Raw genomic sequence first — 27,197 nt, forward strand, 5'->3', positions numbered from 1 at the left:
ACATAGTTAGGCCACCATCAAACATATTTTTAAAAATATTTAAAAATCACTTAGGCCCCCTAATGCTGAAAATTTCGAATAAATAGTTAATTAAATATTTATGAGACGTATGTAATTTAAAGATTTGACAGAAGTAGTTCTCGCCTCGTTTAACCTAGCCTTAGCTAACAGTATTTTGAATTATTTTCCCCTTGAGACTAGGCCTAGCTTTGGATAAAATTAGATTTAGCATTCTGTGCGGTATAGCACGGGGAGGGAATTTTAAAGTATAAATAAATATGGCGACAGCCATGTAGCTTAAACTTAATCTTTTTTCTAATAATACAATGCATTAAGTTCTGGTTTATTGGAATATTGTTTAACTAAGGTTAGAATACACCGATAAAACAATAGATAAATATTAAATAGATCTAGATTCTAGAGATATAGGCCTAGATTTTTTAGAATTTATCTTTAACAAGCTAGTCGGCCAGTGGACTTGTGTTATTTTCATTTTGTCAGTCACACTACTTGTGTACTGTGTGTGTGTTGTACTAGATCTAGATCTAGATGTCTAGTGTAAGTCAAGTGTGTACGACAGTGTACGTGGTTTGTGGCCTGACCCACTGAAAGATACATTACTCAGTCAATAGTCAATACTCAATTCCTGACAATCAAATGCAACTATCTAGATCTAGAGTCTAGTAGAAGTTTGGTAAAATCATAAAATGCAAGATGTGAAATGGCAAGAAGGCGGTAATATGTGTGAAGACTGCGAAAACGCCATCCGCCATGTCAAGTGAATTTTTGTCCTGTAGTGTAGGCCTATTAAAATTTAAAATTATACCCCCATCCTACATTACATAAATACATAGGCCTATTTAATATTTTCACAAAAAAAGTGAGCCTATTGACTGTTATACCAATATTGCCTTTTTATTGAAGAAAACATGAGCTGGCGATCATGGGAGAGAGGACATTTAGAAATTCTCCTCTCTTTAGAATTTTAATACATTTTTAATCCAGGCCTTATCTAGAGTTTTCTAGGCTTAAAGTTTAAGTCAAAAGAGTCTGCTAGTTTAAAAATAAAATCTAGTCTAAATTCTAGATCTAGATTCTACTAGATCTAGAGTAAAGAGTAAGAAGTAGAAGACCTAACTGAACTAAAAAAACAAAATCTAAACTAGTCTAGAAGTCAGACAAGCTACATTTCCACTTTTTACTTTTACTAGATCTCCTCTTGTCTTGATGATATGACTTAACTTTATGAACAAGGCTTCTCAGTATGATATTTAAAACACCATGTTACTCTTCATAATATTCTTCATTTTTTGTTTCAGTATGTGAGTGTGGTATGAGGCTGAGCATGAATGTTTTCTACATTAGAGGTACAAGATACAAGGAACCATGTCTGACATTATAGAGGATTTAGAGGTTCTTTTGAGAAGAGTTATCAATATACTTGGTCACATTTTAACTGGCTTGGTAAGTAGTGGTAAAGTTGTGGTACCCATGCATTTTCATCTGTTTTATTTAAGTAATGACTACAGTAAAAGTAGTTAATGATTTAACCAAAATTTTTATTTTAAAATACAAATTTTTGCCTATAGCATTTGTCCTACTAGACTTTCCTATTTGCTTTTTGAATATAAACTTGTAATCTATATTAAGTTATTGTCACACTTTTTGTTATGGTCGAAGTGTCACAGACTGGAAGAGAACAATCACAGACCTTTGAATAGTAAAACCCTTGTCAGATGGATCTCAGTTTTCCTGCCGAGGCCAAGAGACCCGCGGCTCAAACTTCAGGTTGCTCAAATTATCCAATTGCATTATTTTTATTTTTATTCTCTTAAATTCTTTTGTTTATACTATGAAAGAAAGTATTGGTAAACAAGAGTAGAGGTCATCATTGTTTTTTGTGTGTATTTTCCAGACAAAGCTTGGGACCACAGAATTTGAGAGATGGGGGAGCTGTGCCAGCTTGTATTCTGCATTTTCTTATTCAAGTGTCAATGATTTAGTGCAAGAAGATTTGGGAGAGAACATTGTTAGGTTTAGGTAAGAAACTTCAACCTTTGAATGCTTGACATTACTACTATACACAATCTCTCTTTCCCTGTGTCTGTGAGGCTAAGTTTGATACACATACAGACAGACCTATATTCCTGGTGGGACACCTGGATTCTTCCCAGCTAACCATAAGTCTGCATATAATCTAAATTTTATGGTGTACAAGTGGATTTAAAGAGTAGGCCTGTTTGAAATAATTTAATTGAAAAGTTTTAAAGTTTTAATTTTATAAAAGCCTCTACATTGTTGACATTTTTTGTATATTCTGTATATAAAATGTTTGCTACATCAAAATATATAGGCTTACAAGATCTACCATTTGACTATCCAACTTGGTGGTATTAAATTTCTTATATTTTTTCCATATCAGGCTTGGTGGTGCAGATGATGATGATGACCTTTTTGATGGTGGAAATTTCGATTCACTGAAGCATAAAGAGCATCTAACATCAACACCAAACTGCAATGTTTCTTCATTCAGCCATGGGGCCAGGACAGCGAGCTTTGCTTCCCAAGATGGTATTGCCAATGGTAAACTGGCCGAAATGGAGGAGGAACTCGCCACACTGCGTAAACAGATTGCAATGCTAGTCATGGCTCAAGAGATGCCTTCTATAGCACAGAAAAATGAAGGTGTTTATAACTCTTTATTTAATAACTTTAACATTTTCTAATCACATGTTATGTCCTGGTAAAGAAAGTTGAATTTTATTATTTTTACTGTCTTTAGGCTTAGGTATTTAATTGTACAACTACAATAGTTGATTTAATGGTAATTTTCAAAGCTTGACATAGATATAAAAGATTAATATTTATAAATATATGGAAAATAAAATTGAATGAAATAATAATTTGCATAGCTATTACTGAGCAGCTTAATAGTTGGTGAAGTCTATTCTAACATAAGAACTCATACTCATGAAAACACTTAGAAACTTGTCAATGAATAAATAGCATTATTAAACTAATATTTATCCAGAAAAGGATAAACATGTACAGACAGCTATATTTGTGAGTTAAGCTGCTGAACCTTTCAGCCTTTTGTCCATTAACTAAGTTTCCCTTTCAAACCTGACGGTCTATGGGGCAAGTGAAGTAGAGTTCACTTGTTTCTGTGACCTCGGCATATGAAGAGATAGTGTGGTCAGCACTATGCGCAGCCGCCTTTACTTTCCCTAACATGACATGGGTTAGGTACCCATCAGAGTTGGGTGGACTCAGGGACGGTCTACTGACTTGAAACCGGATTCAAACTTGAGACTTATGGGTTAGCAGTCCAGCTCTCTACCGCTAGACCCCTCCATCCCACTGTCCACCAACTAACTATGTATATTTTCCACCAGAAGATGTGACATTGAAGCAGGACATGGCTCACAAGGAAACAGATCTGCCCACGTCATGTGACTCATGTTCCTCCCTGGAAGACTCGGGCTGTGAGAGTGAGAATGTAGCAACTGTCATATCACCCACCAGCGACCAGGCTCAACCTGGTCATTCACCCAAGACTTTTGTCGCTCCTCCCCCTCCACCCCCCATTTTAGCCACGCAAAAGGTTGGTATTTACACTCACTATATATTTTTTTTAGTATACTAGCCACCGCCTCTCAAAGTTACCCTTTGCTGACCTGTGTGCTTGAGATTTTTCTCATTTGGTACGGTCTGATGTGCCAGTAGATTTAATTCAGCGTAGTAACTGAAATCTTGCTGTTAACAAGATTTTGAAGATACTGGCACATGCTGAAAGTAATATTTTGTTCATTTTTTTCTTGTTCTGTCACTGACGGTTATTTTTCTGCAAATTTTTTACTAGTGATTTTTTTTAAAGATTACAGGCAGTATTAATAGCTAAAATAAAACCAATTAAAATGCTTCTTCTCTGAAATCTGGCTTTTATTAAATAATGTAAAGAAAAAGAAAGTAACTCCATTGACCATGTTGAATTTTTTTTTGGCTTACTAATTTTTAAAATTTAAATAATAGTGAAGCTGTTTCTAATTATTTTAGGTTTAATATTTTGATTTACCCTTTGCATTTTTAAGATTTTTAGACTCAAAATAAACTGAGTCTGTTTTAATGTACATTACTTTTTCTTTAATTTTTTAATGTATGTGGATAAACACGAAGGTAAAATTGTTTTGGTTAACTGTCTACTCTCATATTGATACTTACATTGCTATCTGCTATTAATTATATTTTTATTTATTGTTCCAGTTAAACTATCAGAAAACTAAAGTAGAATTTACAAGAGCCAGTTGTCCAGATTTAGTTCATGTTTTGAAAGATCTGAGTAATGTCAAGCTGAAAGCAGTACAGAGGTAACAAAAAATGTCTCTTGTAATCAACTTTAAGAACTTAACTTTTTGAAATTGAAACTAAAAAAATTAAGTATTGTATTTGATTTATTATCATTAATTCTTAGTTTTTTAGAATATAAATAAAAAAGAAACCTTTTATGTAGTAATTAAAAACAGTAAAATTGTATTAAACATGATACACAGCAAATATCATTCAATGTGGTTGCAACTCCATGCAATGGCAGTTACCACTTGTTTTACCATGTCAAGCTTAAAAAATTGTGCTAACTAAAATGTGCAGATCACCTGGAGGAACCCCAATGAGGAGGAAACCTTTGTCTCAAGCCTCTGACCCTGCTGCCATTATAGCTCAGGCCTTGAAAAAGAAATTTGCCAACCACAGGGGGATGAGTCCAGATTCTGACCATGAAAATGACAGCAGTTCCTTTTTTTCTGATAGCAACAGTCCGGTATGTATGCACCAGTTATGTTAATACTTAACAATGTTTGTGACAAATTCTGAGTATTGTTAACAGATAAATTAGGAGCATTGTTAACGGACAAGTTAGGAGCATTGTTAACAGACAAGTTAGGAGCATTGTTAACAGACAAGTTAGGAGCATTGTTAAATTAGTTGTAGCCAATGCCCAGATTTTTAAATATAACAATTTTAGAAGCATATTTCTTAACTGTATAATGCTTTGATTTGAAGTTTTTTTTAACCTTTTGTATTTTCAGTATGGCAAAAATGTGAAAGATGCCAAGAGAAGACTTAACATGTTGTGTGATGACTCTGATAATTAGGCATTATCAGCTGATTTTTATTAATTTTATTTAAGTTTTTACCTATAAAATTGATGAAGCTATAGTTGTTTTGATTGTAGGTTTACAACCTACATCATCTCTATAATTTTAAGCCTTGAATTTCTAATATGTGAACCATGTACACATCTATATATAGTGTATCTTCTGAGGTAGTATGTTAAGAGTAATTTGCTGTGGCCATGATATTTTAAGGGTCAAGTATATGTTTTTTAAAGAACTACCATTGTAATTGGTTAAAATTGTGTACTCTCCCACTGAGTATTTGATTTGTGTATATCTTACAAACTGCTCTTAATTAGAGGTAAGTAGACTTAGAATTTCATTTTGTGTTTTTTTCCTACATTAATACTCTACATTCACAACAAATGGCCTTATCTGGATTGTCATATTAACTTCAGGTCTAATATTTTCTAATACAAGTTTTTCTCTGATCATACACCATGTCAAGCATTTTCTCATTACTTTCTGTATCCGTAAATAGTTATATCCATTCCTGAAGTTCTCAGTGAACCTTGTATTTTACTTATCAGAAAGATTATTATTATTAGTGTAGATAGCATTTTACTGACTGGATGGTTGTTTACAGGTTACAGTAGTGACTACTGTTATGTGTATAAAGAATTACTCTGTCTTGATCATTTGAAGGATGAATGTTGTGTTACAAAAATCACTTTATGATCAGTGATGTCGCAATAGCAGCTAAATTTTACAGAGACTTTGTATACTGTTATTGCATTAAACTACTGTTTTCTTTTTACTGCTTTTAATACTTTTATTGAGTGGATGTTTTAGTGTTTATGGTACTAGTGGCAAATTTCATCCATGACAATAATAGTTACAGACTAGATGCTTGTATTATTACTGACCAGACAGGAACAAAAAGTTGAGTCTAAAATCAGAAGAATTCTTGTAAATATTTAATTTATCAATAAATTAAAGACAGCCTGTACATCAAAATGTTTAAATAACAGTAACATGCATTTAGATGACAATGTTTATATTATTATGCCAGTACAGCTTGAGCATGACCACTTGTACAAATAATTTTAAAGGACAATATAAACACATCCCTGACTGCTAATAAAACATGGGTCATTTAAGTACATATTGATGCTTCATACACAACAGATGGATTAGTGATTTTAAGCCATAGAAACCATTGGATTCTGTTAATAGGACTAGATAGTTACAATAGCTATCATACATTTTTAATATTAAAAAAAGTATGTTACACCAGTCATACACCCCCCAACCATTCATGGATTAGTGATTAAATAAAATATGATCCTTTAACAGGTAAACTGAAAGTTAAATAAAAATTCAATACTGTTTAGCAGAGCAAAGTAATAAAATATAATACAGTTAAAACAGCAGAAGAAGCTTTTGGAAGAAGTGTTTGAGATCAAAGATTTTGTACACCAGGCATGCCATACATACAGAGTAAGAACACTCAGGTTCTGAAATAGGCGAATGTTGTCTTGTTGAATAATGCTTTTGCACATGGGACATGACATCTGTTGTCTTGTACCACATTTACACTTATGATATGTATACTACACATGTCTAGAAAAAACCTCACAGCAACTTGGGATATATGATCCATGGAGAAAAAGGTTTCATGTAACATGCACTTTTTTTCCTGGACAAATATATTATATAAATATAAGTCGCAAGTGTAAAAACGGTATTACAAATAATTTGTGTCCTATAATGGAAATTAATTTAGATAAGCATACAATTATTGTATGTCATTTCTAAAATAAATTTTAACAAACCTGTTTTCTAATTAGTTAATGAATTTGTTTCAAAATATAGAAGATATTGTGAGCTATGCTTTTTAAAACTCCTTAACTCAAAAACCACCAAAAGTGACAAAGCAGGTTGAAATGAGTATGATGACATATTTATATATATATATATATATATATATATATAAATAAAACAATGGATTATAGTATGTACATAAATACATAAAATTAAAAATAATTTTGGAACTTGCTCATTGTAACAAAATAAAAAAACCATCACAACTGAAAGCTTGACCATAGTGTTTTAATTACACAGCAGAGTACTGGATGAACCTCTGTGTTTGAGTATCTAACACCATCCCTTGTTTATACAGCGCAACTACTTTAAGTAGTGTTGTTACACAGTGCCTTAAGTCAGTGGTTCTTAACCTGGGTTAAATCAAACCCCAGGGGTTCGGCGGAGGTCACTACACACACCAAACTCTTATGATTCACTATAGGATTTTGTCAGTGTGGATGATATAACTATTAAGAGAAGTTTGGTGAATGCGCATATGAAACTGGTGGGGTTCCGCACCCCAACACGGCTAAGAAACACTGTCTTAAGTAGGTAAAAAAATATATTCAGTTGTTTATTTTGCTATCAATCTAATATTTGCAGGACTGTTAATTCTGGAATTTAAAAAAATCTTTTCTTTACAGATAATTATGCAAATTATATTAATTTCTAAACTTTGCTAATGAAAGACAAAGTAGCTTGGATCATATGCAAGAGATCAGTGATCATAGATGGAGATCATAAATCAATACTTGATTGTGTGATCACTGCTAAAGATCATAGTTGTGATCATCATATAAGAGCTTAGTTCAATACTGGATTTTTGCGATCATTACCTGAAATCTTGGATCAATATTCTGTGGTAGTGAGTTTCTGCACCTTTTGTTTTACATGACCAATTCGGTCAACCCAGGTGACCTAAAATTACCTTAGGTAAGTTACATAAGACAATTACTGGCCAGAATGGTCACATTTTTCCCTCCACCAGACATTGAGACCACCTGTTTTCTTGTAAAGCTTCAGCGCTGTAAAAGCTCTCAGAAAAAATAGACTGGACCAAGTTGAACTAATTGCAGTCAAGTAGTTCTTAACAGTAAAAATATTTGATAACATTCCCCATCATCAACAATGTATTGTTTGTGATCATTACTGGTGAGATCATCAATAGTGAATGAGATCGTAGTTCAATTCTTGACTGATACAAGTGAACAGAAGGTTAGACCAGTGGTACCTTGGCTCAATACAGGTACATGAGTGGTCAGCACTGAGGAGCGTTGAGGTGATGAGTTATAATTATACTACTGGCAACATCGGACTGCTGGAGGTGACTGGGTGACGAGGACCTGGGGCCTTTGCTTGTTATCACTGGCCAGCTGGAGGCAAGCCCCACATGGAACTCATTAGCGTCAGGCTTTAAGTCAGAGCTGTATGTGTTGGCGGTCAGCTTGGTCTGGTCGTAGCTCTCGCGCCGGGAGGACGGGTTGGAGGTGAACCGGGTGAAAGAACCGCCCTGCAGCATCAACGTCTGCTTCTGGAGGGACGTGAACAGGGGCAGACACAGGAAACTTGCTTCCATGTTGGGGCTGAGGTTGCTGATTTTGGGCCGGGAGAACAGGGCGTCCATGGAGAGACTGCGAGGGCTGGCGTTGACCACTATGCAGTTCCCGTCAAAGTACAAGCTGGCTGTTGGAAGACTCTGGCGCCGGAGTAGTTCATCTTTGATGTTGCCCGTCTCTTTGTTGAGCCCGAGGTAGAAGCTTAAATCCTTGCGGACGTAAGGAAGACTGAACCTCCTGTTGGATGGTTCAAGGTGGGTGTCCTGGATGAGGGGAGAGAAGCAGCGGAGCGTGTCCTCTGGCTGGTAGTGGTACATCAGGTTGACTGTGTTCTCCACCACGTCATCCTCCTCACTGATCCCATCGTAATCCTCCTCATGGCTCAGCTCAATGGACACCGGGCAAGTCTTCTGCACCTTCTCCTGAGCAAACTTAAGGGCAGCTAAGTCTGGCAGATCAGCATCTTCTGTATCAGAGTCCCCGGCGTCAATCTTGGCCTTCCACTGGGCCTGGTTGTGGCTGAGGTGATGAAGCATCAGTGCTGAGAGCTCTGTGCCAAGAAATTTGTCCCACACTTTAAACAATGGGCTAACAACAAACTGCATAAACCCTGCAAAATGGAGATTTAAAAAATTTATAATTAATTTGCTATCAACTATGAAAATCCCTATCTAAATTAAAACAAATATTTTGCTTCTATAAAATAAGTTACATCTGATCCAGCCTATGGTAAATATAATTCATCAGTTCCTGTCCAAATCAGAACTAAATTTATGAAATTAAAAAACTTAACACTTACCATGTTGTATGTTAGGTACAGTGTTACCATAGCGATCACAAACTGGTGTCACATCCACATTCAAAGCTCTTTCTGTATCACCTAAAATACATTTGTGAGCCTCTCATAAGACTAAGGTTAAGAATTTCTAAAAACCAGTTTATTTAAATAATTACCTTTGCTGTTAAAAAAAAAAGTAAACAAGAATAAGGTTTATGGGATTACCTTGTAAGAAAAACTCCTGACAAATCTTCCTACTCCACCTCTGGCTTATCTCCCATGGTCTGCATGGATTTGAGATGTCAGCACACTTCAGCGCCATCTGACATAGTATACATGACAAGTACATAATTATTATTTAATCACATTTTTACAACATACTTAACCAGATCCATGAAATTATTCTATCAAACTTATTTTAAAATTTTCTCTTCATATTTTACAACCTATATATACAAAAAAAAAACAATCACTGATTTATTTTGACATTAGAGAGTACAACAAAATTGAGTACCTGTAGCATAAAATGTCTGTGTTGAACATTTTGTTTGTAGTGTAATTCTCCCTTCTCAATGTAATTCTGAAACAATGCAAAAATATTATTGTACAAAAAACATTTTAACATTTAATAATTCAAACTACTTTCATAAGGTGAATTATTTTTCCCATCAGAAATCCAGTGTGAAATTCTAGATTTATTTTGACTCTAGTGTTACTAACAAAAATAAAACTAAACTTTTTATAATGACTATTTTACAAGCATTTCAGCATGGAGAAGTTGGCAGATGGATGCTGTCAATGTTAAGCCATGAACTAATGGCAAATTATTGAAAATCAATTCTGATATCAGGTTGGTTAATTTACAATTTATGCCTGTGTCTGATTATGCCAAAATAAAAGAATCTTATTAATTAAGTGTGTTAGGTTACTGTGGTAGTAAATCATAAGCTCAAATAACTTACTTAATGATGGCAACATTAACTGTATCCCAAACCTTAACCCAAGTCCAAATTCCGGTATTAACAATAGACCTGATATTACTCTAATAATTACAACCTAACACACTTATTTTTGGAGGAGCCAATTGTCAGGAACTATCAGGTGGGTAAATGTATAGTGTAAGTAAGGTTTTAAATTAAAAAAAAAAGGATCTAGCAATTGACAAATTGGATAACAAAAACTTACTGAAAATTTGAGCACAAATTCTTGCTGCCTTGTTATATCTGTGGCTAAGATTAACATTTTCACTTGTTGAAGGAAACAATGACTGGATGAGAGAAGTTTCAAAAATTACAATTCAAAGATATCAACATAGTAAAACAATTAGTTAAGTAATAAAATAAAACAATTAATTTACAAAACCATTTTAATCTGGTAACAAAAGTGAAAATGTTTTCAGAAATATGCATCAGTTAGTTTTAATAACAATGATATATTATCAACATCTAGGCCTAATATTTTTGTTAGTTTTAACATAAATTCTACATTTAGTTTTTAACAGGAATATTTAGTTTGAATGAATATTGAGGTTAGTTTTTAAGCTTAAATTCTACAGTTAGTATTTTAAAATGAATATTGTGGTTAGTTATATATGAGCATAAATTTTACAGTTGCTTTTAAAATAAATATGATGGTTAGTTTGTATATTTTTTTGGCTACATCTGTGTATTAATACTATGGTTAGTTTTTTTACTACTGTATGAGTTAGTAAAGGTTTTAGCATTAATGTTTTAACTTTTCTGTTAATTAAAAAAAAATATAGACCTTCTTTACATATCGGCTGTTAAAATAAAACAATGCAATATATAAAATAAATTATTTGCAAAGCTCATAAATCAACTATAAATATGTAAATTAAAAAAAACTATGAGTCAAGTAAAAACATGTAAAGTAAAATATAAAGAAAATGTGGTTATGTGTGTTAAGCTATACAAGAAATCAGTGGCACTATGTCAGGTGACATCTGGTTTCCTAGGGTGTCATCCCACCCCACCCCATTGATGTAATCTATTACTATATAGGTGTCACCCTTTACAAGATGGTGTCAGCACCTTAAAATGCAGGGGAAAAAAAAGCAATTTTTAAAATTAGTTTTCACGTCTTGGTCAGTTTTATCAAGTTGTTTTCAACTTTGTGAATTTCCATTAATTTAAATATTTAAACAAAAATCTCCTTGACCAAGCTTGATTATCTTTAATATTTTTTCTGTTTTCCAATTCACGGGTCTGTATTAGTGTTTATAGTACCCAAATATTGTCACTATTTTACTCCTGCCTTGTAATGCTACAGCATGAAATGTGATAGAACCTGGTACCTTTGTTCAGATGATAAATGTGATAGAACCTGGTACCTTTGTTCAGATGATAAATGTGATAGAACCTGGTACCTTTGTTCAGATGATAAATGTGATAGAACCTGGTACCTTTGTTCAGATGATAAATGTGATAGAACCTGGTACCTTTGTTCAGATGATAAATGTGATAGAACCAGGTACCTTTGTTCAGATGATAAATGTGATAGAACCTGGTACCTTTGTTCAGGTGATAAATGTGATAGAACCTGGTACCTTTGTTCAGGTGATAAATGTGATAGAACCTGGTACCTTTGTTCAGGTGATAAATGTGATAGAACCTGGTACCTTTGTTCAGATGATAAATGTGATAGAACCTGGTACCTTTGTTCAGATGATAAATGTGATAGAACCTGGTACCTTTGTTCAGATGATAAATGTGATAGAACCTGGTACCTTTGTTCAGATGATAAATGTGATAGAACCTGGTACCTTTGTTCAGATGATAAATGTGATAGAACCTGGTACCTTTGTTCAGATGATAAATGTGATAGAACCTGGTACCTTTGTTCAGATGATAAATGTGATAGAACCTGGTACCTTTGTTCAGATGATAAATGTGATAGAACCTGGTACCTTTGTTCAGATGATAAATGTGATAGTAGACCCGTCTCCTTGAGCAGAGCAGCTGCCGACCTCCAATGGTGATTTTCTAACACTGAACTATTCTGATGAGAGAAATCACATGATAAAATTAGATGATAAATCAGATGATAAAATTAGATGATGAATCAGATGATAAATCAGATGATAAAATTAGATGATGAATCAGATGATAAAATTAGATGATGAATTGGATGATAAAATTAGATGATAAATCAGATGACAAAACTAGATAATAAATCAGATGACAAAATTAAATAATAAATCAGATGATAAAATTAAAAGAGTAAAGTGGTCAAGAAAAGAAAAGATGAAAAACTAGGATAAAGACAATTTTAAAATTTTTTTTTTTATTGAATAATGAGGCAATATCTAACCATGTCACATGACACACAGTTTTTCTAAAATGTATTAAGGATACAATACCTGATATAATGTGGCCAGATGGTTGGAGGTGGCTATAAGAAATGTATTGTTGACACCTGGGTGGTCAAGGTCATGGGTCAGAGCAGCAACAAGAGCAGACATTTTTTCCAGGTGAGTCGTTGAGTGAAATATCTAAAGGTGGGGATACAGAGATTCTCATTTAGAAATTATACAGACTGTAAAATACTTTCTGCAGTAAAAATATAGTGGTGGGGATGGAGATATACTCATTTAGAAATTATACAGAATGTAAAATACTTTCTGCGGTAAAATATATAGTGGTGAAGAGAGATATACTCATTTAGAAATTATACAGCTAGTAAAATACTTTCTGTGGTAAAATTTATAGTGGTGAAGAGAGATATACTCATTTAGAAATTATACAGCTAGTAAAATACTCTCTGCAGTAAAAATATAGTGGTGGGGATGGAGATATACTCATTTAGAACTTATACAGACTGTAAAATACTTTCTGCAGTAAACTCTATTGTGGTGAAGAGAGATATACTCATTTAGAAATTATACAGCTAGTAAAATACTCTCTGCAGTAAAAATATAGTGGTGGGGATGGAGATATACTCATTTAGAAATTATAAAGACTGTAAAATACTTTCTGCAGTAAAATCTATTGTGGTGAAGAGAGATATACTCATTTAGAAATTATACAGATAGTAAAATACTTTCTGTGGTAAAATATATAGTAGTGAAGAGTGAGATTCTCATTTAGAAATTATACAGATTGTAAAATACTTTGTGCAGTAAAATGTATAGTGGTGAAGAGAGAGATTCTCATTTAGAAACTACAGATAGAATAGTATTTTGTGCAGTGTAACATCAGAAAAGTTTTAGCATCTTATCACAAACCTCTTTTTCCTGTAGATAACAATGCATAGACTGGGTGACATCAGCAGCATGGACAGCATTATGATAGGGATTGCTTTCATGGTAGTTGTCTTCTACAAGAGCTGGGGACACAGCAATTGGTTCTTGTTTGAAATGGTACAAGTTCAATGGTAAAACACAGGTGAAAGATATTGGGGTAGAATATAACTGAACAATGAAGGACGTGGAATACTTACATAAAAAGTGGATGTAGGAAATAAGAATGAAGGACATGGAATACTTACACAAAAAGTGGATGTATGATAAATCAATGAAGGCAATGGAATATGTACATAAAAAGTGGATGTAGAATATAACAATGAAGGACATGGAATACTTACATAGAAAGTTGATGTAGAATATAACAACAAAGGACATGGAATACGTACATAAAAAGTGGATGTAGGATATAAGAATGAAGGACTGAGAACTTACATAAAAAGTGGATGTAGGATATAACAATGAAGGACATGGAATACTTACATAAAAAGTGGATGTAGGATATAACAATGGAGGGCATGGAATACTTACATAAAAAGTGGATGTAGGATATAACAATGAAGGACATGGAATACTTACATAAAAAGTGGATGTAGGATATAAAAATGGAGGGCATGGAATACTTACATAAAAAGTGGATGTAGGATATAACAAAGAAGGACCTGGAATACTTACATAAAAAGTGTATGAGACGAAGAACATCAAGCTGGAAGTGGCTGATAAAATGGTATGTTTCAAACAAGTGATAGGCAACCTGGAACAGAGGTCGACCTGTTTAAAGATAAGGTCTTTTGTTAAGGTTTATAAAACAGTAACATATGACAACAGCCAATGATTAGTGATGAAAAATTTCTTATACAGGATCATAGCATCATACATCCACTGCAAAGATTGTAACATCTAATCACATAAGTGGCTTGATTAAAATCTTCATTTAGTTTAGTTTGTATTGTATTTTATACAGAAATTATATCACATAATTGCTCAAGAAAACCTAATTAATGAGCATTTAATGATTAAAATCCAAATAGCTTCACTATAAATCATACACTATAAAAGAACTATTAGAATAAAGTGAATAGAAATGTACACACCAGATGAAAGAATATCAAATGTAAATATGTTAAAGTTCCATGTTCCAATGTTTGCTAAGAGTTTCTGCAAGTTTAAGAAAATCAAATAAACATAAGAAAGGAATTTAAAAAATAACATTAAATGTTATTCACTATTACGAAGCTGGTAAATATGATGTATACACATCCACACTCTTAAAGACAGATTAATTTTAAAAGAAATTTTTCATAAATTATAATAAAGTGAAAAGCACTTAAGTAAATTAATTTCGTCAATTTAACTCATACAAATAAAGCTTATTTTAATTATTATCATGTACTCTAAGAATTAAGCTCATTATCCAGATCAAGTTTTTCTAAATTAAACCAACTAAACTTTAAAGTTAGCCAAAAATTTTAAACTTACACTATTGGAAGAAGCACAAACATCAGAAGGAAGATTTTTGTGAAACCGTCTGTTAGGCCGACATAAACTCATGCATCGAGAACGATAACTCAGCTTACGTCCAGTTATTTTTAAAGCTGGGTTTGGAAAAAAAATGTATGTATACTTCAGGACACAGGCAAAAAGTACTATTAAATCAAGTAGATGATATGGCATACATGAAAATGTGGTCTAACGACAGCTATGAGATCAAAGCTATGTCATGCCAGGACAGCTGGCAATGATCAAAAGGCATGTCATAGTCAAGTCTGAATGTTCTATTTGAACAAGATTCAGTAACAGATGTGTATAGCTAAGTGAATTGAGTTAATTGATACTAGTCTTGTGTTGTCCCATTTGTTGTAAGAAAAAAAACAGACTTACATTCTAGCATTTGTTGATCTAAATCACTAGTACACTGTCCACTGTCAACAACAGCAGGGCTGCCATGTGTATCACCTGAAAGTTGAAGAATGATTCAGGCTAATGCAAAGGTTATTTTTAGTTCTTACTTTAAGCTCCATTAACTGCCGGGTGCAGAGGAGGTAAGGAAAGAAAAGTCATGTTCTTGATTATCAATGGATCTATCTTTTTCCACAAAAATCACCGTTATATACCAGCTCCCATATGAACCATGATTATACACCTATTACACCTATTCCACATAAACCACATTTGTACACCAACTCTCAAATAAACCATTTTTATACATCATCTTCCACACAAACCACCTTTATACACCATCTCCCACACAAACCACCTTTGTACACCATCTCCCACATAAACCACCTTTGTACACCATCTCCCACACAAACCACCTTTGTACACCATCTCCCACATAAACCACCTTTGTACACCATCTCCCACATAAACCACCTTTGTACACCATCTCCCACATAAACCACCTTTGTACACCATCTCCCACGTAAACCACCTTTGTACATCATCACCCACGTAAACCACTTTTGTAAATCAGCTCCACATAAACCACCTTTGCACTCCAGTCCCCACATAAACCACTTTTGTACATCATCACCAACGTAAACCACCTTTGCACTCCAGCTCCCCATACGACTACCTTAGCCTCCATTGAAACAAACAACAGTATATGCCCTGGACTCTGCTAGTGAGTTGCCCGTTACATCCCGCTGTAGCCAGTAATTACCCTGACAGCGGGACACAGCCAAGTGAACGATAAAAATAATGAAGGAGATGATTGCCAACGATTCAAGTGACAGAAGCATCGCGTTTCTACGCTTGACAGCGCCACTAGTAACATACAACAATGTCATACAAAAACATAATTCCTTATATAAGGGAAACGGAAATTTAAAAAAAAAAACATCAACGTGTGAGTTAACTGCAAATATAGGCCGCGTACATAAGAAACGATTAATTTGGGAACTGAGATTTATTTTTGAAAAAAAAAAAAAAATTCCCACAGCCGCAAAACGCTATTATTTTGTCGTCCATCAGCGTACGGCCCCCCTCACAAAACCACCACTCCACATCGTATTGATCCAGCGTTTCCGGGTCACAGCAGCGATGACGCAATCGGCCCAGCTGGCCAATCGAGGTAAGTCGTGTGGGATGGAGATATTGGTGACACGTATACGTCAGCTTCTTGCTACGGTACTTGGATTATTTCCTTCCATTCAAGCAACCCCCCCCCCCTACCCACTCTCCCCCACCATCAAGGGGAAGTAATTGGCCCTGGGAAAAAAAAATCTTGACGTTACTTCATTTATTCTTCAGTAAGGCTAATACGTCATTATTGTCAGACGACACACGATCGTGTGAGGACAAGTTCTGCTGGAGACTGGTGCTACACGGCCTGAGTGTGGCAGATTGTCATTTACTGTCCATTCGAGTGGACGACTCTTGTCACTTAGAATAGAAGATCGAAGATCTCTCCATATGTACCGGAAGCTTATATATACCGTGTGTGTGTGGCTATATATATATATATATATATATATATATATATATATATATATATATATATATATATATATATATATATATATATATATATATATATATATATATATATATATAATTATATAAATATATATACTATTTTCAGGCACATAACTTAAGATAAGGCTAATTTTTAATCAAGGACAATCAATTATCTCAAAGTGGGGGTCGTTATATACGCCGTGTTTTATTTTTTTTAGGACTGTCATATCCCTAATTCTTTATTATAAAACTGGAAAAAATTTGATATTCAGCTTTTACCCCGAAAAATTCGATACACACACACGCATATATATGAACGCACTCACACACTAATACACATATGAATTAGATATGAAGCGAAAAACGCGTCTGTTTGAAGCAAGTGTCACTCCATGCAGAAAAAAAACACAACATCCGTTAATCGAGTTGTGTACAGGAAACAGATGCGAACACTTATAGAAGTCACTGATGGGATGTAGAAACCTGTCACATCGCGCGTTTAGCTGACAGCTGGTACACTAGCGCTAGCCACATAGGGTGTCCATGTTGATAAAGGTGCAGTGTTTCTTTCAGACTTTTTTCTCCGGGGTGGGGGGCACTTGAAATTTTCTGGGGGGGGGGGGGGGGTACTGGTAAAAGTATATATTTTCTATATAAATTGTATTTCGTTCGGGGGGTGGGGGCGGTAGATGTTGTTCGAAGAGATGCCTGAAAGAAACTCTGCAAAGGTATCACATAAGGTGGTACACTGTCGCTAGTGTAGTAGGTATCTCATGGGTGTCCGTGTTGCCAAAGGTATCACAAAATGTGGTACATTATTGCAAGTAGTTATCACAAGGTCCGTGTTGCTAAACGTGTCACACATAATTGGGGGGGGGGGGGAGGGGAGGGGTGAAATGGCGATGGCTTAAAGAGACCAAGTGGGTAAAAAATCATCTGAACATATTAACCAATGCTTGGATAGAGGAATTCTCTGATTCGAAACACTTTTGGTTAGTTGTATGTTTGATGCAGACTGTATACGTGCATAGAACTGTTGTACCAGTCAGTGTTTTTTTCAGACTTTTTTCTCCGGGGGGGGGGGGGGGGCACTTGAAATTTTCGAGGGGGGGGGGGGGGGCGGTAGAGATGCCTGGAAGAAACTCTGGTACCAGTGCTTTTAATTATTATGAAATGCAAAACGAGCGGTCAGTTAAAACTTCCCATAGTGTCAAGTAGGTGATGTCTTAGTGAGGTTAACAAACTTGAACAAGAAATGTGAAATAAATCTATTCTTACCCATTTTTTTTTTTTTTACATTTTGCCGGATTTAAAAAAAGTTTTAAACAACTTTGGTTCTAGTTAAATTATGACAAAACAGAATCGAATTGTTATAGATATATAAGTAAAAACAAAAAGCCTCTTTACAAACTGCCAGTGTTTTTACCAAAATTTCAAACAGAATGTCTTGGAAATAGGGGTGGGGGTAGAGGGATGTTTGGAAAGGTTTCATTGTGACCAGGATAAACCATCTGTAAATGATCTGACGCGCAAATCGCCACCCCCACTTAGTAAATGAAAATACTACATTTACTATCACAAGCTTCATTCATAACCGCGTTTACACTTGCAACATGTATATTATATTAGACTAGAAAAAAATTCTAAAAAAAATAAAAATATTTTCAAATAACATTAACTTGTTGGGAGATATTTTTTTTCTAGAAATGTACTGTATACATGTCGCAAATGTAAACGCGATACAATGATAAGAGTCAACACACACAAAAAAAGAAACAAGCCGTGTGTGACTTACCCAACATCCGTATATAGATGGCATTGTTGTCATTGCTCTCATACGAGACCGCTCCACGTCTCTGAAACAAATAGAATTATTTTACCAACCAGCTCGAGAGAAAAACATGTATGTGTGTCTTGATGACAAAAACATGTTGACACCGTACAAGTGGTGTATCAAAAGACAGATTTGAAAGCAATTAAAAAAAAAAAAAAAAAACGGACGGTTGTGCCCAAGTTGCCAGATTCATGTTTAAAATGAACATATGAATGTAAATAAATATAATGGTGTCAAAAATACGTGGACACCGTAACCGTGCTATATCTACCGGAGCTAATTTTAATTAAAACAACATCTACAGCCTTGCCACGTTAGCCAGATTTTTAATTTACCAAGAAGGGTTGGGGGTGGCTGGGGGGAGCATAGATTAACAGCGGTGTTGTTTTTATGTGTGGTTGGTTTCTATTTCTTGTTTTTTCAATAATCGCAAGGAAGTAGAATATTGTAGCAGCAGTGAACGAAATATTTCAGCATAAGTTGTGTTTTCCTTCCTTTCCCTAGATACAGCCGGCGCCGGCGCTACTGGCGCCACGTAGGTCACTAAGCAGTGTTTCTTTCAGACTTTTTTTGGGGGGGGGTACTAAATATTTACGGGGGGGGGGGGAGGTATTGGTAAAAGTATATATTTTCTACATAAATTCCATTTCATTCGGGGGGGGGGGGGGGGGGGGGGGAGAGAGGGGGCGATAGACTTTCTTTGGGGGTGGGGGGGGGGGTGGCGAGGGGCTTTCTCCCCCCCCCCCTCCCATCGAAGAGATGCCTGGAAGAAACTAAGGTTTTAAGACAATGCCGAGATATTAGGTCACTTAAAATTAAAAACAAAATGTGGTTAAAGTTTCCCATCGATTGCGTGTCATTTAACGTGGTAGTAACGCGGGTCTCCAGGACAACGCCACTATGTATCAGATAAATTTAGCTGATGATTAAATTTTCATAAGTTAAATAATCTCTGCGGCTGATTAATCTCTATTTCTATTGATTGCTCGTTAACTTCAACAAAAACAATGATTTGAAGCCGTGTCTCGTGATGCAAAAACAACAGCAACGTATACACTAAGATATGATTCACGGGACTGAGTGCCAGTGATATATAGTGATTAAGGACACATGGTGATTAAGGACAAATGGTGATTAAGGACAAATGGTGATTACAAATAGTGATTAAGGACACATGGTGATTAAGGACACATGGTGATTAAGGACAAATGGTGATTAAGGACAAATGGTGATTAAGGACACATGTTGATTAAGGACACATGGTGATTAAGGACACATGGTGATTAAGGACAAATGACGATTAAGGACAAATGGTGATTAAGGACAAATGGTGATTACAAATGGTGATTAAGGACAAATGGTGATTAAGGACAAATGAAGTGGTGATTAAGGAAAAATAACAAGGGATTATTAAGGTCAAGATGGTATTAAGGAGTATTGGCAATTCGTAATTAGGGACAATAGGTTATTAAGAACAACTGACGTATGGTGATTAATGACAACTGATGATTAAGGATAAGTGGTGATTAAGGACACGTTGCGATTAAAGACAATTGGTGATTAAGGACAAGTGGTGATTAAGGACTAGTGGTGATTAAGGACAAGTGGTGATTAAGGACAAGTGGTGATTAAGGATAAGGAAATCGACGGTTAACACTGTTATAAGAATATATTTAGTTTATTAAACTGTCATTAGAATGTAATTATAAAAATTGTATTCAGGTCGGGAAGAAATTATTCATGTGTGCACTTATTAACATTGTCTCTACTGAACGTATGTTCGTGTTTGTGGTCTGACATCTTCCAAACACAGCCACAAGCATCAGACCAACATTAAAGGTCAGCGGTGCGGTCCCCAGCCTACGATGAGACTTGTTACATGATGTGTGGTTGCGACTGATAGGCGCTTTGTTGTTTGTATTAACACGTTAAATGGCTCAAAGGGTGATTGGTATTACTAACATAAACATGTACAATATGTATCTATACAACAGTTTAGTTTAAAGGTTAAGTTCGTTTTTTTATATTACAATATGTAACTTAATAACATTGTGTGTATATCTGTTTTTAATACAGATATTTAGTTGCGATTTCATTGACTGTAAATTTGTACGTGTTAACTTGTGTTAGAATGTATGCATGTTTGTGTGTACATTTATGCATGTTCACTTGTGTGTACTTTTTTTTTTGCGTGTACATTTAACTGAGTAAATGCTGCATACTCAGTCAAGTTTGGATTTTAAAAAATGTGTACAATGACGAGGAAATCCACGCAAACTACATTTTATACTGCGTGGCTTACACCCCATGTCCAAATAATCCAAAATAGCACACCACTAGTCCTAAAGACCACGCCTTACGTTTAGTTAACCCTTAAAATTGTAGTTCCCCAAAAATATATTTGGTAGACCAGCACTCACGTGAGCAGCCTTAATAAAACAAAACAAAACGGGTGGCCACTGGAAACGTCATGGTCACTAACACTAAAACAGCAGCAGTAGGGGCGAGATGTTATAAGAGCCGTTCACGTCTGATAAACTCTCGAACGTGACCGGCCCATACACGTGACATACAACAGGCATAAAGATCGGCTCACGTGTGATGAATCCATATGTCACTGGCACACTTCAACAAACTTTAAAACAAATAACATGTACAAATAAAAGGTATAGTAACAAAAAACCAACGACGATCCTTCATATGGCATCCTTCCATCCCACCCCAGCCAATGGATTTCTCTCTTTAAAAACAAACACGTACCTGGGATTCAGACAAATGTAACACGCATGAAATTACATTGTATAACCAATCATGTCATTCATAAGGACTAATGCGACATCAACGGCGGGACCATGTAGATGCGACATAGAAATGCACACAAGTCTTATCCTGACCAACAGCGACACCTGTACAATAAACACAGTGAGCAGCCTTGACTAACTTTCTAGCTTTTAGTTCGGGTTAGCTTTTGTTATCGACAACACCGATTCAAACTATTTCATTGAGAAAGTACTTAAATACATCGACGGGGAAGAAGTTAAAGATCACACGTCTGAGCTGGAAACATGTCCAAGATTAATGACTTGACCAACGAATGCTACATTGATCAAAAGAATTATGGTCAACATATAGATGACCGAATCAACTAATGCTATGTTAGTTAATGGCTGATCATCATCTAAACATCACAGAAAGATCAATGGTCATCATCTAAACGACATCAGCCAGTGATCAATAGATACATGGTCATCATCTAAACAACACAGAGAGATCAATGGTCATCATCTAAACGACATCAGCCAGTGATCAATAGATACCCTTCTCTAAATGTCAATCCGACGTTCTAAAAACACGCGTGGGTACAGGCAATAAAGCCAACTTGGCCCGCCCGCCATTGTGACTAAGTAAGGAACAATCGTTGATTCAAACATGAGATATCTTGAACTACTGCTGGTAGATGAAACTATTGAATGTTTGCCGTTGTTAACGAAATAAAAGGGGACAGGGGTGTGCGAAATATTGATGGAGAGCATTAGAAGAAGAAATGTATAGAAGGTAGTTTTGTATTAACTCGCACAAACATCAAATAACCATCAAGTGTTTGTAGCAGATTATGAAATAAATCATGTAAAAAAACAAACAACTGAAATATAAAAAGTCTTAATGTGTTGCAAGATATTAAACAACGGATTTCTGTCGTTTACGACACTTGCCACTACCAACTGAGGCCAGCTTGTCACTACCAACTGAGGCCAGCTTGTCACTATCAACTGAGGCCAGCTTCCCACTACCAACTGAGGCCAGCTTGTCACTACCAACTGAGGCCAGCTTGTCACTACCAACTGAGGCCAGCTTGTCACTACCAACTGAGGCCAGCTTGTCACTACCAACTGAGGCCAGCTTGCCACTATCAACTGAGGCCAGCTTCCCACTACCAACTGAGGCCAGCTTGCCACTATCAACTGAGGCCATCTTGCCACTACCAACTGAGGCCAGCTTGCCACTATCAACTGAGGCCAGCTTCCCACTACCAACTGAGGCCACCTTGCCACTACCAACTGAGGCCAGCTTGCCACTATCAACTGAGGCCAGCTTGCCACTATCAACTGAGACCAGCTTGCCACTACCAACTGAGGCCACCTTGCCACTACCAACTGAGGCCAGCTTGCCACTATCAACTGAGACCAGCTTGCCACTATCAACTGAGACCAGCTTACCACTACTAACTGAGGCCAGCTTGCCACTATCAACTGAGGCCACCTTGCCACTACCAACTGAGACCAGCTTGCCACTACCAACTGAGGCCAGCTTGCCACTATCAACTGGGGCCAGCTTGCCACTATCAACTGAGGCCAGCTTGCCACTATCAACTGAGGCCACCTTGCCACTACCAACTGAGACCAGCTTGCCACTATCAACTGGGGCCAGCTTGCCACTTTCAACTGAGGCCAGCTTGCCACTATCAACTGGGGCCAGCTTGCCACTATCAACTGGGGCCAGCTTGCCACTATCAACTGAGACCAGCTTGCCACTTTCAACTGGGGCCAGCTTGCCACTATCAACTGAGGCCACCTTGCCACTACCACCTGAAGCTAGAGATCCGAGATTAGCTAGAGATATATGATCAAGTTGTACCCGAGTCTTGAAAAATATTTAAAATAAGTCAACAATGATATCTCGCACAGCCTAATGAGGGGGATTTCTTAAAACAGCCATAAACATAGAGATGCTAATGGATACAGTCAAACCACAGTCGGTCTAATCCAGGGATGGTTTATATGGACGGCGGACTTGTCTCGGAGCAAACACAATACTGGCATTCGTTTAGTTGGTGAGTGTGGTACACAGATGCTTTTATTGAAATACCAATACATAAGTAGGCCTATACACTCTACATTTGCTTATTTTAATGTTTATTCTCTTATTTGTGTGCTTATTAAAGCTTGTTACTCTTATTGTTTTTATACTTGTGATATTATTTTTTTTGTATTTCGATATATTAAATATATAAGAGCAGGGTTTCTTTTTGACATGTATCGGGGGGGGGGGGGGGGGAAGAAAGGAGGGGCCCGTAAATTTCAGGAGGTGTATTCTTTTCTATTTCTTTCAGGTGGGGGGGGGGGCGTAGTTCGGGTAGTTTTTTTTTTAAATTTAATTAGTTTAATTAAAATACCTGATACAATAGTCGCTATATATCGCTAATAACATTCCCTTTCTAAATTCATTTACAAAAGTATAATCTAACTTGTTTTTAAAGATTTTAACAAAGTTTGTCGGGAATACCAGCTCACCATACAGATTGAGTGATCACTTGTTCAACTTTATATATTTTTTAATTAAATAAAGCAGTCTTTAAGTTAATTTGTAATGTTCATTTTATTTTCTAATCAAACTGAAAACGACAGTTTATTGCGTTGTCGGCAGATATATGGGGATCTTTAAAGACATCGCTCCATCAGAGAAGGGACAAAATAGGGTTACAAAATTTGACCACATCCAAAACAGCAACAGACATAGGAACCTAAGAAAAAAAGTTAATAAAAAGTCTAGTGACAATTTAAGCGCAATTTCCTTAATTAATTTTTTGTGACCGAACGAAAGGATATTTTTGAAAACTTTCTTCGGCAATATTGTTCTAAATTATGGCAGGAATCGATTGGTAAATGTTTCAAGTCGCGAAGTGGTCTGGTTGCCGAGAGATGGGCCAAAAACTGCATTTTTTCGAGTTTTTTTGGCTTTTCCGGGAAATCCAGGAAGGAATTCCGGGAATTTTTTTGGCCCACAATCATCCTCGGAACTTGCTTAACATATTTGCTTTTGGAACTAGTCCTCGATATTGCTTCGTTGAGGAGGAGATACGACTTAAAGCTGCGGACACACATCGGACACACATCCATCCTTGACGAGTTAATAATCGCAATTGTCCGTATGGAAATTGCGCTAAAAAGTATGTCAAATGTAAGGTCTACTGCTGCTAATCTTCAGATATAAACACAACTGGCGTTGGACATACGCTACATTTGAGATGACGTAAAATGGATTAAGCTTTTAACCCGGCTAGCCAACGCCCATTTCTAGTAATGACTTACATTAATTCAACTGATCTGACTGACGCCATTTGTTGTAGATCCAACACAATCCTACAATCTGCTCGCAATCTCTGGTCTACTTTTTACATTTTGAGCTGATGTAACTTGAAGCCTGCATTATCTTTCTGACGCACGCGTTCATCTCTAAACCACATTCAAGACTTACAATTGATGATGCAAGTCTTCTTTTTTTCTGGCAAATACATTAACCTCACCTCACATTCGTCTTAACTTTGATGTTTAATAGTTCTGTCTGGCATTTAATCTCTAGCCCAAACTATTGACACATACGTTAATCTCTAACAACCTCCATTAAACCATCGACTGGCGTTGATAGACACGCGACACAGACTCAACGTGACACATAGTGTCCTTATGACATTTAATCTCTAACCTAATCTTACAATTGCAGTATGACACACACGTTAATCTCTAACAACCCCCATTAAACCATCGACTGGCGCAATTGGAGTACGATACACACGTTAATCTCTAACAACCCCCATTAAACTTAAACCATCAACTGGCCGCTATGAGACACGCGACACAGACAAATGCCGTATGACACATACCTTAATCTCTAACAACCCCAATTAAACCATCAACTGGCCGCTATGAGACCCCCCCCCCCCCCACACAGACAAATGCCGTATGACACATAGCTTAATCTCTAACAACCCCCATTAAACCATCAACTGGCGCAATAGCAGTACGACACATATCTTAATCTCTAACAACGACACACGTTAATCTCTAACAACCCCCATTAAACCATCAACTGGCCGCTATACGACCCCCCCCCCCCCCCCACACACACACATACAGACAAATGCCGTACGACACATACCTTAATCTCTAACAACCCCCATTAAACCATCAACTGCCCGCTATGAGACCCCCCGCCCCACACACATACAGACAAATGCCGTATGACACATACCTTAATCTCTAACAACCTCCATTAAACCATCAACTGGCCGCTATATGAGACACCCCACACAGACAAATGCCGTATGACACACACGTTAATCTCTAACAACACCCATTAAACCATCAACTGGCGCTAATAGACCCCCACACAGACAAATGCCGTATGACACATACCTTAATCTCTAACAACCCCCATTAAACCATCAACTGGCCGCTATGAGACCCCCAAACAGACAAATGCCGTATGACACACACGTTAATCTCTAACAACCCCCATTAAACCATCAACTGGCGCTAATAGACCCCCACACAGACAAATGCCGTATGACACATACCTTAATCTCTAACAACCCCCATTAAACCATCAACTGGCCGCTATGAGACCCCCAAACAGACAAATGCCGTATGACACACACGTTAATCTCTAACAACCCCCATTAAACCATCAACTGGCGCAATTGCAGTATGACACACACCTTAATCTCTAACAACCCCCATTAAACCATCAACTGGCCGCTATGAGACCCCCCACACAGACACAACGTGACACAAAGTGTACTCACTTGTTCCCCCTGACCCCACGGACAAATCAGGAACGTCATTGTGCCATTGATCTGGTGCCAATCTCGGGGCTTTTCATGTCGCCGTAGAATGCTTACCGAAGTCGTGAACGGGAACATGGTTGTGTGTCAAATCACAGCGTCAATGAACAGACGGCTGACGTTACGGGGCACCCTCTCATCCGACAGCATCTTTTACATATCGGCACCCGTTTCACTGGTGTGTATACATAGATACTAAGTAGATGAGATAACCAACAAACAGGTATAGAAAGGACATCTAGTCGCCGCTAACAACATCGATAACTGAACGATAAACCAAGCTGAATGTTTATATCCACAATGCATACTTACATATTAATCTAACATGCGTAGATATCTATATCTTACAACTAGCTAGTACAACTTCCTCCACCATAGTTAAACAGAACGCGTATTTTACATCAAATACTGTAAGCTAAAAAACGTGAATCGATTTTTTTTATTTAGAACTCAAGGCAAGCCTGAAATGATTCTAGCAATATAATATCAGCGAGCGGCACCAACACATCCGTGGAAGAAACACAAACACGGGCACTCATTAGGTAAATGAAAACGTATACATCTCCACCGAGGGCGAGTGAAGGAGAGCCGTGAAACTAGAGGAGCTCGGGTAACACAGATCCATACTGCCACATGACATCAAAAGACTGGTCAACCCGCTACACGTCTGTCGGCAGGTGAGGCGACACAATGAGGTAGACTGTATCAAAT

General features: G+C 36.5%; 2 protein-coding genes across 4 annotated transcripts in view; one reads left to right on the top strand and one right to left on the bottom strand.

Moving 5' to 3' along the window:
• The first annotated feature begins 256 nt into the window (after positions 1 to 256).
• LOC131957671 (mitochondrial fission regulator 2) lies at positions 257 to 5,892 on the top strand. Of its 2 annotated transcripts, none has more exons than XM_059322407.1 (9): positions 257 to 367; positions 1,320 to 1,464; positions 1,681 to 1,788; positions 1,916 to 2,040; positions 2,423 to 2,685; positions 3,396 to 3,604; positions 4,264 to 4,367; positions 4,648 to 4,816; positions 5,085 to 5,892. In XM_059322407.1, the coding sequence occupies exons 2-9, from the start codon at positions 1,387 to 1,389 to the stop codon at positions 5,148 to 5,150; spliced, it is 1,122 nt and encodes a 373-aa protein (XP_059178390.1). In that variant the 5' UTR covers positions 257 to 367; positions 1,320 to 1,386; the 3' UTR covers positions 5,151 to 5,892. The 2 variants fall into 2 exon arrangements, with proteins under 2 accessions (XP_059178390.1, XP_059178391.1); XM_059322408.1 differs by having other exon boundaries at positions 3,399 to 3,604; positions 5,085 to 5,891.
• Positions 5,893 to 6,079: 187 nt separating this feature from the next.
• LOC131957680 (high affinity cAMP-specific 3',5'-cyclic phosphodiesterase 7A) overlaps positions 6,080 to 27,197 on the bottom strand; it is a 38,885-nt gene continuing 17,767 nt past the window's right edge. Inside the window, exons 1-14 of one of the 2 annotated variants that reach the window (XM_059322419.1) lie at positions 26,448 to 26,677; positions 18,827 to 18,887; positions 15,454 to 15,528; positions 15,052 to 15,167; positions 14,667 to 14,730; positions 14,248 to 14,343; positions 13,555 to 13,655; positions 12,691 to 12,822; positions 12,238 to 12,329; positions 10,497 to 10,578; positions 9,826 to 9,891; positions 9,537 to 9,633; positions 9,333 to 9,413; positions 6,080 to 9,143 (exon numbers count right to left, since the gene is read on the bottom strand). In XM_059322419.1, coding sequence (XP_059178402.1) covers positions 8,236 to 9,143; positions 9,333 to 9,413; positions 9,537 to 9,633; positions 9,826 to 9,891; positions 10,497 to 10,578; positions 12,238 to 12,329; positions 12,691 to 12,822; positions 13,555 to 13,655; positions 14,248 to 14,343; positions 14,667 to 14,730; positions 15,052 to 15,167; positions 15,454 to 15,528; positions 18,827 to 18,887; positions 26,448 to 26,564 — 2,088 coding nt within the window. In that variant the 5' untranslated portion in view covers positions 26,565 to 26,677 and the 3' untranslated portion in view covers positions 6,080 to 8,235. Of the gene's footprint in view, positions 9,144 to 9,332; positions 9,414 to 9,536; positions 9,634 to 9,825; positions 9,892 to 10,496; positions 10,579 to 12,237; positions 12,330 to 12,690; positions 12,823 to 13,554; positions 13,656 to 14,247; positions 14,344 to 14,666; positions 14,731 to 15,051; positions 15,168 to 15,453; positions 15,529 to 18,826; positions 18,888 to 26,447; positions 26,678 to 27,197 lie in introns of those variants that run through there. The other variant, XM_059322418.1, reaches the window with a different exon arrangement.

The sequence above is a fragment of the Physella acuta genome, unplaced genomic scaffold (genome assembly GCF_028476545.2).
Source record: "Physella acuta isolate Inbredline_101_S28 unplaced genomic scaffold, ASM2847654v3 ptg001256l, whole genome shotgun sequence".
Lineage (NCBI taxonomy): Eukaryota > Metazoa > Mollusca > Gastropoda > Physidae > Physella > Physella acuta.

Bases quoted from the DNA above. Each gene is read 5' to 3' on its own strand.
- LOC131957671 (XM_059322407.1), top strand. From the start codon at position 1,387: ATGTCTGACATTATAGAGGATTTAGAGGTTCTTTTGAGAAGAGTTATC. The intron at 3,605-4,263 runs GTTGGTATTTAC...TTATTGTTCCAG, and splicing joins CCATTTTAGCCACGCAAAAG to TTAAACTATCAGAAAACTAA. The intron at 4,368-4,647 runs GTAACAAAAAAT...TAAAATGTGCAG, and splicing joins AAGCTGAAAGCAGTACAGAG to ATCACCTGGAGGAACCCCAA.